Source organism: Convolutriloba macropyga, chromosome 11, assembly GCF_964194025.1.
Source record: "Convolutriloba macropyga chromosome 11, txConMacr16.3, whole genome shotgun sequence".
Classification (NCBI taxonomy): domain Eukaryota; kingdom Metazoa; phylum Xenacoelomorpha; order Acoela; family Convolutidae; genus Convolutriloba; species Convolutriloba macropyga.
In genome coordinates, this window is record NC_134478.1 from 8787532 (window position 1) to 8800551 (window position 13020).

Consider the following 13020-nt stretch of genomic DNA (forward strand, 5'->3'; position numbering starts at 1 on the left):
TTCATTTCATCATCTGATGGCTTACATGGTATTTGGCTGTACTACCCGCTGATTGGTGAGGCACGCATTGTGGTATGATATTGAAGAAGCAAGTGTGCCCACTGATTGGGTGATCTCCTTGGGACATTGAGTGACCTGTGTAAGGAAGCTACATTGAGACCTTCCTCATAACTTTAGAATCGTGTGGCACTATAATGATTAACTGCTAATTAATTATGTTTCAGAACTGTGTGTGGTTGCCGAGTACGTGTGGAGATGTCCCATGGGCGCAGAAGAGGCGAGGACAGATTCGGAGGTGGTGGTGGTGGTCGAGGCAGCAGACGTGATCGCAGTCGCAGTCGGTCCAGAAGCCGAGACAGAGGAGGTCGAAGGGGCAGAAGGTTGGAAGTCGTGCTAAAAAGATTGATATTAATTGAAGTTTAATTGAGCTGTTAATGTCTTCACTGTTATTTTTTCCGAAAGAACTTTTTTCCGGTAGAGATTTCAGTTGGCAGAGGTTGTGAAATGGAAGAGGCTCGCTTTACTTTACGTAGTTTTAAGCACTTCGAAGAACTATTGATTAGATTAGAATTGGATTGTGATAAAAATTGGTGAATTTCAGAAAAATTGAATTCTCGTCCGAGTTTGATTTAATGGAGTTTAATTTAATAGAATTTGAATGGTATTGCAGCGCTGTCTTTTTTAACGATATGTTCACACATTTTTACCATTTCTAAGTCAAATTGAAGTGATGATGTTGTTTCCCCGAAACGCGAAGTAGTGCGAAAAAGCGAGTGGTTTTGCAGCATATAATTTTTTCACTCTAATTTCAAAACGTTTATTTTTTGTCTGGTCAATTAAAATTCTTGTTGTAAGTCAGGAATCGTCTTGCTATGCTTTTGATTGCGTCGCCAGTGTTTTGGTACGACCATATGATTTCACAGTCAGTGAAATGCTGTTCTTTGTTGGTTCATGCAATTTGCACTAAATTGCGTTCGTGACATCATTTTTCACTCTTTGTAGAGGCGAATTTTTTAAATTCACGTGGGTAAGTTTTTGGTCACACGACGTGACCATGATTTACCTCACTCTCAAAAATGACTTTCCTCTATTAAAATTAATTTGTTTCAGTTCAAGGAGATAAGGTCAACAAAGGGTGTATCACTCTAATTGAAGGTTATTTGAGTGCAGCTAATAGAAGGAGCAATCATTTATACAGATTCTCAATGAGAATATAACATCTAAGCAACTTAAAAAAGAAGAGAAATTTTTCTTTTTGGTGCGTTTTATCATCTTATTGAGACTGCCAATCTACGAAGCTATCGCGGCCGTTCTATGGCAATCTGCCAGCTGTTCTTGTATTAATTAGAAATCAAAATTACTTTGCTAATCTTTCAGTGCAGTAGGTGTGTGATCTACCGACTTGAACATATCTTTTGGTGGAAAAAATTTATTGTAGAGTTTAAGAACGGCGGTTTAGGGATTTTCGCAACAGGACAATTTGAGATTGGCTCAACTTTTATGGTGCAAAATGTTTCTGAACCTTTCGTTCAAATAATAGGTTAGTCGGATCATTTTCGAAGCATGCAGAAGAGTTTTTTAGCTATTAAACATCATATTGACTCGTGTAGTAAGAACTTGATCATGTCCAAATAATTAAGTTATTGGATAATGGGAGGAAAAATTTAATTTATCAAAATTTAGGCGTTATCAATTGACGGGTTTGATGGGTTTTCATGATTTTGTGAAAGATTGTGACTACTTCGATGTTGATGAGCAAAATTATAGTTTGAGTATTCTTGCTTACTGCTTTCAATATTTTTTACTTGTTGAACTAAATCCGTTAACAAAAGGATCATTACTATATCTTCAAAATCGTTAAGTTCTCCAGCTTATAATTCTTTTGTCTGGACACCCAGTTTATGGAAATTGTTGGTTTCTCCTGAATTTAAAAAAACAGGTATTTTATACTTTGTCTCACTTATGTTTATTTTATAAGCCATAACACCCGTTTTTTTAATTGGCCAAAACTCCGATTTGATTCAATTTTTTGGGATCGAAGATTGCACCGATTATTTTTAAATGGGTTTCTATATTAAAAGGGTCGGATATTGACAAGCGAGCATACATCGCCGGAACTCTAAATATGATTATTAATAGCCGCCCTCATCATCTCAGCCGGCTATTATAGCGCTCCTAATTTTTTACAATTCAAAGAATTTGAATTGTATTGGGGCGCTGTCTTTTTAAGATCTGTTCACACATTTTCATGATTTTTGAAGTCAAATTGGAGTGGTGATTTTGGTCACGCCGAAACAGGAAGTGGAGCGAAAAAGCGAGTGGTTTTGCGGTGTGAAATTTTTCACTCTAATTTTAAAGTAGAGTGAGAAAATGGTGTTTGAACAAAAATTCGCTTTCTCGCTAGTGGTTTTTTTGTTCACATGCGGCAATTTCACTTTGATTTTTACTGGTTTTTTTTCGATTTTTTGGATCGGATTTTTTCTAACTGGTTTTTTCCAATCCATTCATAGTTCATTCCAGGTCTAGTTTTTTGTTTAGTTGGTGAAATTTCTTTGAGTTGACTTGTCCTGCTATGATTTTTTACTTCGTCGAATTTTTTTTTCGCTTTACCCATTTTGCCGCTTTTTCGACATTTTGCGTCAAATCTTTTTGACTTTTCTAGGCTAGTTTCACTCTTCTGTCATTCTGCTCAAAGTCCTTTTAAACAGTAGCTGCGCAGCAAAGCAATTCAAAATGAAGAGAGTCAGTATAAAAAATTCAAAGTCAGAAATAGAAACGGGATAAACACATAAAGCCCATTTTTAGATGCCCGGTACTTGAACTTTGTTCTCATAAGTTTTAGTTACGATCTATAATGCTTATTGGTATTGATACTAGACCCTGTAGCCTCTCACTGAGAGACAGGAGTATGTTCAGTTACGAAATGTCATCAAAATAAATCGCACTTAAAAATGTTTTTATACAAATATCAATTTTTGTTGATATTTTCTTTTCTTTCAATCCCAATATTGTTATGGGAATCAACGGCGGCTATTTTCCGGCAATCTGCCGGGTATGTTTTTACATTGAAGATCAAATAATTGCGAATCACTCATGAACAATGGCGATATCGATCTTTCCAAAATAATAGTATTTTGTTTTAAAAGAAAAGTTTTAATTGGTGATAGTTGATTTATGAAATTGGCGTGGGTGTAGAAGAGATGGGAATTAGCAAGAATGGGAGTGTTACTTTACTTCTAGGTCTTCTTAAGTCTACTTCCTTCTACTCCCTTCACTTCATCATCACCTTCCTTCCCACCCTCCTACTCTTCGAAATTCTCCTCAAACACATGCACACCTCTTCGCCCAGTCGTCGTCGCTTCACGCCTGGCGACGCCCTACTCTTACTCCACTTGTCCGCCAAGCACGCGGAACACCACAAAAAAGTCTCTCGACACGTTAGGCAGAACCCAAAGGCTCGGGTACCTCGGCTGGTGAACCTTGCCTGGGTTCCCCTTAACTCTACTACCTCAACCTACTACACTACTTCTAGTGCTACTTAGCTCCAAACACAGATCTACACAGTTCAACAGTCGCCAGGTTCCAACATAAAGACCTCGCTACACCTCGACAGTAGAAACGGTGAACTATTGACCACATGCAAAGCATAGAGTTACTATTTCTACTACTAAGTTCCATATCGAAATTGGTGTGTGTCATTTTAAACAAAGTCACTGTAGTGTAAAATGTGTTAAAATAGTCGCAAGTAATTGATCGTCGCTCTTTTAAGGTTGTCAGGGAAGCGAAACCTTACTTTTATTATGGTTTTAATAGACGAACCATCACCTCTGATTGTCGAAATTCAAATGAAATTGTGAATCGAGATTATTGAGTTCGTTCTGTGAGAATTATATGGATTACTTTGGGTCACATCAAGCTTTAGTACTCACCGGGTTGTTGACGTTTTGATTGTCGAACCAACATTCTCTTTCTCTCTATCCGTCTTTCTACTTTCGCTTTATCTGTCATTTTCCGTGATTATAATTACTATATTAAATATTCGAGTTACTCCCGAAGTTATCGTCTACTGCTACTGGTATATGAGCTATTTTTGTTGGAGGTGTGTGGGTGATTTTACAGAGTCAGATAATGAGAGATGATTTTATATACGCGCAGTTTGTGTTGTGTTTCACGTTAAAGCAGTAATTCTGTTTTGTGTATTGGCGAATCCGACAGAGTTGAAAAGTGTTGAAAGTGAGATTAATTCTGAATCTGATTTCAGGTCGAGAAGCTCCTCTTCGCCTAGAAGGAACCGATCCAGGTGAGTTTGACATTGACATCCATCATCTTTTGAACGAGTTTTAAATTAGATATTTCTATAGTCAGATAATTGGTGTCAGGACAATTTACCGAATGTCATTATACGCAATGACATTATACCCAAACTGCCACTTTCGGAACGACTATTTAGTCGACTGTATAATAAAATGGCCCGTGGGAATGAATCTATCACAGCCTAACATGGGATTATTATATTGTGCGTAATGAAATTGGGTAAATTGACAGGTAACCCAGATCATTCTATCCTAATTTGAAAAGCTAATATCTACTGCAAAATACTCTACTCTATTTTGACGAACTTTGAAAAATTGCTATATGCTAATGGTGAATTGATTGATTGCAGGGTAGACTGAAAAACGAATCCGTTTTAATCTCATATTTGTCCCCCTTAATTATATGGCTTATAAAATACACATTTTGCTAAAAAAAAATAACTTTTTCAATCCCTCTCCCATTTTTTTGGGTTAGCAGTATTTTATTAGACCGACATGTTTGCAATAATCCCAACATTATAGATTTTTGTTGATATTTTTGTTCACCGCCAATTCATACCTTTAAGTTACTTGTATTGGTGTCAATGAGACACGAGTAATTCTAGGAATGATTTGTTGTTCCAGGTCACACAGATCAAACTCATCACGTGACCGATTCGGAAGAAGGAAGAGGAAGGACCAGTCCAAGTCTCGATCCAGGTCAAAGAGGTGAGAGGAGCTATAACTAATTCACTTATAAATAGTCAAGGACATTTTCTGTTATTAACGCACCCCGTGGAGGGTTTGCACCCCGAATACAATATGCCTGTCGCTACATGCAAGTGATTTGTGTGAATATGGAAGTGAGCGGAGGTTGCAGATGATCTGCATCTACTAGGGGGGTGGGGGGGCAGCAGTAACGGAAAACATTCACACATTAGTTATCAAATTGGTACAATTTTTTGGCATCAATCCGCTTTAGTGAATTTTTCTCATATTGAGCAGCTATAATGAGATTGCTTATAATTGCTCTCAAACATATATTACAAAAAAGGGATATTGGACCGGAAAAGTGTTTGCTAAACAAAAGTTAAGTTAACGCTCAGGTGGTGGCATAATAAATTGTCAAATTTAATCAAGTAATTTGCTCGGCGAAGTGTGGTCTTATAATTGAATTTTTTATGCATAAACAAGAGGTGAGTGGTTTCTGAAAAAGTTGGCCGAGAGGCACACAAAACACTCATGCAGACAGACACCCATGCACCCATTATAAATCCAAATTTATTATGGGACTGTATCGTTAGCGCTCAAAATGATAAGTGCAACGTGTTAATTTATGTAAAGCAAATGATAATATACCGGTCTACTCAGGCCTACTCTTAACTAATGCAAATTGTCAACTGAACGAATCTTTTTCCTTTCTGCTAATTTTTATAGCCGATTTCGTGATATGGAATTATGCACGCACCTGTTGTTTAAGCGGCAATGACGAACAATAATGTTCACCATAGTTCGCGGGTAAGAAGTAAGTATTGCAGAATGGGCATGGCCGTATTTTAATTTTACCTGTACCAGCTTTGTCAATTGAATGGCGAACGATTGTGGACTGCAAAAGTTGGGCTTTGTAACTCCTAGTGCCGAAGCTTAACAGCCAAAAAAAATTAGCATAATGTTGCCTTATAAGAATTGGCTGTTTTTGGTTTGCTCCCCTCAGCTTATTGGGCGCATATTATTTGCAGCATTGATGGATCGTATTTCTTGTAGCCATCCACCCTCGATTTGAAGTATAATTACGATAACGGGGGCCATAGGCTCTAGTCCCTCAAGACTTGGGGGCGAAAACGGAACAGATTCAAATGTAAAATGTTCTATACCACAGATAATAAGATCCAATATAATCAGTCTGGTTTTTGTAAATGAAAGCTGGCAAATGCAAATTCTTGTGGAAAGTCCCATGCCTGCACTCTAGCGAAACCCCTGTGCTGAAATTACGAAAGGAAAGTTACAAGGCAACTGAAATAGTGGGCTTCTGGGTGTTAAATTGTCCTTGTTTTTAAATGAACCCTGAAATTTGTGATACATTTGGCTGCGGAAGATCTTAGTCGCTTATATACGATTGAGTGTACGGTTAATTGAGGTACTACTGATTCTGTATTTTTAGAGAGCAATTCGCTCTACGTTAGTCGCTTATGTTCTTAGAGCCTTGACAGTTGTTAATTATACAAGTCAGTGAATCTGCTGAGAACAGATACAACCACCGTGTTAAGGGCTGGTTTTTGTAGGTTCGTACGTTTTTCGTGGTCGCAAAACCCCACAAGGAAAAAACTCACATAACTTAAGGAAATCGTAAAGATTCTTATTAGTTGTTCTCACCGCTAATTGTGGCAATGATTTTAACGTGCTTATTTTGCCAACTTTTGGTGACCGACTTAGCTTCTTGGCCCTTGACTTCTTTGAGTTTTGCTGGCTGATTACCCCTTTTATTCCTTAAGTGGTCTATGATAAGCTCTAATAACACCATTTAAAGCTGTTTCGTGTTTTTAAAACTCACCCCTCTTTTGCGTCTGTTTAAGGAGACACGATGCAGAAATTTATAGTGTGACGGGCTTTTGGGGGCTTAGACCCCCCGTCCCTGAGACTGGCTAGTTCGCAGCTATTTTAAAGTTTTCAGCTCCTCTTAGTTTGCTCTGGTGTTTAATCGCGCAATTTTTGAGGTCATTTGCATGAATGTTTTTTATTTGCGTATTTTCTTTTTGGTCAGACATAGCTTTGCAAAAGTTTTTGACTAAGAAACAGCAATCCAAAAAGCATTGAAAAGGTGTATTTATGTTATGATGCTCTGGCAGGGATCTGTTGATGGTCGAGTTGGACGTTCAAATGTAGGTTGGGGGGGGGGTAGTCAAGTTACTTTAAGAAACTGCATTCTCTTCTTTCCTTTCTTCAGCTTCCGTATTTTTTTGCTATGACCTCTGCGCAAACTACATCGTGGCTTTTGTCCGGTAGACTGCTGGCTGTGTTTACTCAACTATTTTCAGAAATGACTTTAATCAATCATTTTAAAGTGCATTATTTTCTCATGATTTTTTCTATGTTTGACAACCGTTTGTAATGTTAGCTTAGATTTTGAAACTGAATTTTCTGCAAAATTTTAAAATTTTCATCTTTTGGCATGATTAATAAAATTTTAATTTTGTTGGTGGCTCGATCCGATCGTATTTGAATTATCGTATTTGGCGGTTGAGATAATAAAAATTGAATGTGGTTGATAGAACTTAAAATTCAATTTTTCATGACTTATTTTGTGTTTCAGCAATTGATTTGAATCAGAAAGTCAATATATCATCATGCTAGCTAACTGGGGTCTCAAAATAGATGTTGAAGATAAATGCATAAAACTACTACACACACCCACTAGCAAACAGTCAACAGAACAATGGAACACCTCGAAATGCAGTGTCGTGGAATGCGAAGAATCTATTTGAACTGATTTGATCAGATTAACTTAACCAACAAACTCTGAAGTACATTGCAGTTTTATTAAAGTATAAGTAATCTCATGCTATGACCGATTGTTCAACTATTCTTAACTATGCGAACTTGTCAGCCATAAGTGCTACTAGATACAAGACCTTGTTAGTTTTATATTTTGTCCAACTGAATCGAAGTGCTTGTTAGCTGTTTGTAATAATCCACCACATTTCCTTTTAGTTCCTAACTTGGTTTGACCTTTTTCTAATGTGCGATAAGATTATGTGCTTACAAGTAAAAACCTTCTGAATGCTATCGGTGATTGTACTTTTTGGTTTTATATTTGAAACATCTTGAAGCTAATATTGAACTGGAAGTCATAATGGATCTTGCTTAAATTTGAAGGTTATAAGGGTTATGAGTACTCCAATAGCGGATACAATGTTAAGAATAGTTGAAATTGCTATAATACTATAGCATATAGAAATAGGAACACGATAATACTATAGCAAGTTTTAAAGTACTCATATTCTTACTAAAACGGTAAATTTTTTGTTTAGGGATCTTATAACCAAATAATGGAAGCAAGTCATGAGGTGTTTATCTTTAAACTACTGGGTTAAAAGGTGACAATTTAGTACGCTTAGTTTAAGCAAGATCCCGTTTTTTTGCCGCTACTAAAACCTTTGATGTTTTTTCTGCTTCGATTTAATTTCCTGAAAAACTGAACGTCGTTTTCTCTTTTTTCTGTTCTCTTACGTGTTTTAGACGTTTGTTTGAAAACGTTTCCTGCCTGTAATTGTTATTTGTACGAATGCTGTTTCAAGTCAATTTTAAGTTCAGTTTCTAAAAGCTTTTCTACTTGTTAGTTCATAAAATGCGTTTCAAATAAATTCACCGTTGATTACCTACACGTTATTGACTCAGCGAGAGCTCTGATTCTAGTGCTTATTTATCGGAACTGAAGTTTTAGTAAGTACGAGTTAGATTTTGGTTACTGTAATCCTTGTTTGGTTTATCTGCTCAAAATTTACGTCAAAAGATTTGGTTTATTAGTTAGGTCAAGTCGCTTATTTATCCAGCGCAAAATTCATTCGTTAGCAAACTCTGAAATTATTTGGAAAACTTTCAGAATCCATTATGGAGAAAATGGAGAAAAGTAAAATCAAAATAGGTCACTACGTTTTGGGGACAACTTTGGGCTCGGGAACTTTCGGAAAGGTGAAGATTGCAGAACACAAGTTGACGGGTCACAAAGTGGCAGTGAAGATTTTGAACAGACAGAAAATTCGAAGCTTAGATGTTGTGAGCAAAATCAAACGCGAAATTGAGAACCTGAAAAAGTTCAGACATCCGCATATAATTAAACTGTATCAAGTCATCAGTACCCCCACTGATATTTTCATGATTATGGAATACGTGTCGGGTGGCGAATTGTTCGACTACATTGTGAAGAAAGGGAAATTGAAGGAACATGAAGCTAGGAGATTTTTCCAACAGATCATTTCAGCGGTCGAGTATTGTCACAAACACATGATAGTCCACAGGGATTTAAAACCGGAGAATTTACTCCTAGATTCGCACAATAATGTCAAAGTAGCTGATTTTGGGCTGAGTAATATGATGATGGATGGAGAATTCCTGCGCACATCTTGCGGGTCACCGAATTACGCGGCTCCAGAAGTCATTTCGGGTAAATTGTACGCCGGCCCGGAAGTTGATATCTGGTCGTCGGGTATTATCCTGTACGCATTGCTGTGTGGAAGTTTACCTTTCGATGACGACCATGTTCCAAACCTATTCCGGAAAATCAAAGCGGGTCACTTTTTTATTCCTGACTATATTACAGAAAACGTGCGAATGTTGATGCTTTCGATGCTTAACGTTGACCCGTTGAAGCGAGCGTCCATTAAAGACATTAAAGAGAATCCTTGGTTCCAGAAAGATCTGGCTCCTTATTTGTTTCCAGAGCATGGTCACGACACAACTGCAATTGACGAAGAAGCGGCAAAAGAAGTTTCAGAAGCGTTTAACAAAGATTTAGAAAAAGTGATCGAGGATATTTATCAAGGTGATCCCTCCAATCAATTCGTAATTGCTTACTTCTTAATTGTAGATGAAAAATTAAAACTTAAGCGGTCAACCGCTGATTCGGCAAAAGAACAAATGAAATCCGACTTCTTCGTGGCAAGTACTGCCGATTCTCAATTGAGTCCGGCAAGTATGAAAGCTAAGTCATCGCCTTCGAACCCTAAACAACATCCGGAAAGATTGACGCAACAGCTATCTAGAACCTCGTATGATGCACCACCGCCTGTAGTTCCCCACGTTCCTGCCAAAAGGTCTCGGTGGCATCTCGGAATCCGGTCGCAAAGTCGTCCGGCGGACATTATGGCAGAAGTTTTCAAGGCTATGAAGCAATTGGGGTTCGAGTGGAAAGTTGTGAACCCTTACTGCGTTCGTGTGAGACGACAGAATCCTAAGAAACCGTCAAGTTATGTGAAAATCGGGCTACAATTGTACCAAGTAGATCACAAATCCTACTTACTTGATTTTAAGAATATTAAGCAGGCAGAGTTGTCAATGCGACAGAGAGCGAATAGTTTGACAAATACCAATACGAGATCTGGAAGTCGGGACAGCGTCTGTGGGTCTCCGATTCCAAGCGATCAAGCGAGATCCATGTCGTCGTCATTCAACTCGAACCATCAGTTCTTTGGGAGTACAAATGACGTCAGTCCCCACGAGTCGATGAATTTGGGAGCTTCTGATGAAGTGACGACAAGAGAACACCAAACGATGGAGTTCTTTGAGATGTGCGCGGACTTAATCCGAACTCTGGCTCGGTAACTTACAACTATACACTTAATCATTATAAACTACTCAATAAATTGAACAAACTGAATAACTTTGTGTTAATTAGCATTAGATGAAGCTATCAAGCCGACCTTGGAGTTTTCTTTAAAATTGATCTATTGTGATGTTTTGCACGTGTTATCTGAGTTGGACATCAATATTGGACAATAATACCTCTGTAAAGGAAATTCAAAGGTTGGTAGACAAAATATTGAAATGTCAATATCATGATCGTAGTTTTAGAGTCAGATAAAAGTAGCGTTGTATCTGTTCTCCCTTTCTATTTTCATTCCCAGTGCTTAATTTTGATTGTTGACATTAGCGACCTTTGCAGTCTTGAAGACAGTTTGCCAGTGGAACTATTTTTTTGTCAGATTTTCCACGAATTAAAAATACGAAAACATGTATCGATTGGGATCAAATAGTGTTTTGGAGATTAATTTTTTCGATAGAAAGGAATAACAGATCGCAACGGTGTCACTCTTAAACCTCCTGCCTGCTGTTGTAGTTTTATCTTTGGATTGAATACATTGACGAATCGTTTCCGTTGCCCCCCCCCCCCCCCCCCTCCCAGCTTAGTGTGTACATATTCCCCCAGATGCGCGTGCCATATTTTAATATAATGATTTACTATGTAATGGCAAGTGCTCTGTAACTGGGGGGTGTATAACGTAACCGGGGGGGGGGGCACAAAAGGAAACTTGACTATAAGTCTATGCAGCATATTGACGACCTCTTTTCTTTAAAGGGTTGTTACTTTGTGTTAATGGACTCTCGTCCCCCACCCCCTCCCCTGTTCCTCCTCTTCCTCCTAAGGTTTTCGAAGCAATGTGAAGATTTATGCCCTGTATTGGAGGTGGGACTATCCGTTGTGCTTTATGTAAACTGTTATAAAGGTGTACATAATTGTCAATTATAGATGATTATAACTGTGCCTGTGGTGTTGTGTGATGTGAAGGGTGCAGTAACTTTTTAAGTTGCACCAGGAGTGACAACAGAAACTGAGTGAGATATTTCTATCAACTGGAGATGATCACATATATTCACCTCAACTAAGCTGTGCTTAATAGATTGATTGCTGGCAATAGATGTTTTTATAACTTTCTTTTTTATAAAGCTCTGACAACGAAGCTCCATTGTTCAGTCTTCTCTTGCTATTTTTGAAATGCAAAGTGTTGTTATTATCTGGTCACACTCGGAAACCTGAACAAAACGATAGCTTTCACCTATTTTTGCCACATTTCAATTGGTTTTTGTGCGTGCATGAAGGTTATTTACGAATCAAGGTGACATTACGAATCAAAGGATAGTTACGGTGATCTATGTTTACGACTCAGTGGAGCGAGCGTCTTTCTGATCAATTTTATTGTAGAGAAAAAGATTATAACCGTTTGTCTGTTGTAAAAATATGTGGAGGTGACTCAAAACAAAGGAGTGGCTATGTCAATGCTTGCGAGAGATTGAGGCTTGAAAAATGTTCAAAGTTGTTTTGGTTTTAACAATGTGTTGTTGTACTTTGAAATTTTTAGAATCGGTAGAGGTGATTTCATAGGGTCCTGAAGTGTTTTTTTTGGTGAATTTAAGAATTTACGCCAATTTGCGAATTCTTAGACAATTTCTGGCAATCTTTGGTCTATTATTTTGTATTATTCTATTTTGCCATTTGTTTAATTGCTCTCGTAGAGAAGCAATTATTGTAAACGTGTGTCTTTTTTTATGCAAAATTTGTGCTTGACCGTTCTGACTTTTCGAGTGACTTTTACGCCCTTGATTTTTGCGTTTCGCGTGATCTAAAATTTGCTCTCAATCACAATTTCAAGCAGCTGAACTCAATTGTCGGCTCACTTGTCTCAAATATAATACTAAAAGTCAAATGACAAGTGCGCCGAAATTGGTGCCATTTTTTACTTTAAATCTTAATAGTGGTATATGTTAACCTCTAATTTGGGTATTTGAAGCCGACTATTGAACTTCTTAGTCCCATTTAGCCCCCCCCCCCCCCCTGACTGAAGTAAGCTGCAATTGATTAGAGCTCCCACTAGTCGTTCGAGAGCAATTCTTCGACGTTTAGTCGGTTATATTTCAATTTTGGTGTTGGGAAGCAGTTTGTGGAAAATTTATTGTGTGAATTTCTCGTTATTTTATCTTTTTTTGCAAAGTTGGAAGCTTGTGAGCCTATTATTCCCTGCCTAGTGTTGAGCATTTATCTGTGTTCCCATCATGATGAACGCATCATATCAACAATGTTTTCAAAATTATTCAGTGTTTGACTTATTCTATGGCACGATAAAAAACCTGGATCAGTTTCGAAAACGAGTTTTTTTTGGTCGGTGGAATCCAGCAGGTTTTGTTGATCCCTCTTGAGGGGGAAGGAACTATATACTCAAATGGGTTTTTTGTTCAG

General features: G+C 37.8%; 2 protein-coding genes across 7 annotated transcripts in view; both read left to right on the forward strand.

Moving 5' to 3' along the window:
• Positions 1-8612, forward strand: part of LOC142349487 (serine/arginine-rich splicing factor 7-like) — a 398530-nt gene extending 389918 nt beyond the window's left edge. For 3 of the 6 annotated variants that reach the window (XM_075401077.1, XM_075401078.1, XM_075401076.1), the window contains exons 3-7: positions 225-380; positions 4262-4300; positions 4938-5021; positions 5773-5817; positions 7603-8612. In XM_075401077.1, coding sequence (XP_075257192.1) covers positions 225-380; positions 4262-4300; positions 4938-5021; positions 5773-5791 — 298 coding nt within the window. In that variant the 3' untranslated portion in view covers positions 5792-5817; positions 7603-8612. Of the gene's footprint in view, positions 1-224; positions 381-3240; positions 3622-4261; positions 4301-4937; positions 5022-5772; positions 5818-7602 lie in introns of those variants that run through there. The other 3 variants (XM_075401079.1, XR_012760828.1, XM_075401080.1) reach the window with 3 other exon arrangements.
• Positions 8613-8736: 124 nt separating this feature from the next.
• Positions 8737-11720, forward strand: LOC142349482 (5'-AMP-activated protein kinase catalytic subunit alpha-2-like). The gene has a single exon (XM_075401071.1). It carries the CDS (start codon positions 8901-8903, stop codon positions 10608-10610), a length of 1710 nt encoding a protein of 569 aa, XP_075257186.1. The 5' UTR covers positions 8737-8900; the 3' UTR covers positions 10611-11720.
• Positions 11721-13020: the final 1300 nt, after the last annotated feature.

Bases quoted from the DNA above. Each gene is read 5' to 3' on its own strand.
- LOC142349482 (XM_075401071.1), top strand. From the start codon at position 8,901: ATGGAGAAAATGGAGAAAAGTAAAATCAAAATAGGTCACTACGTTTTG.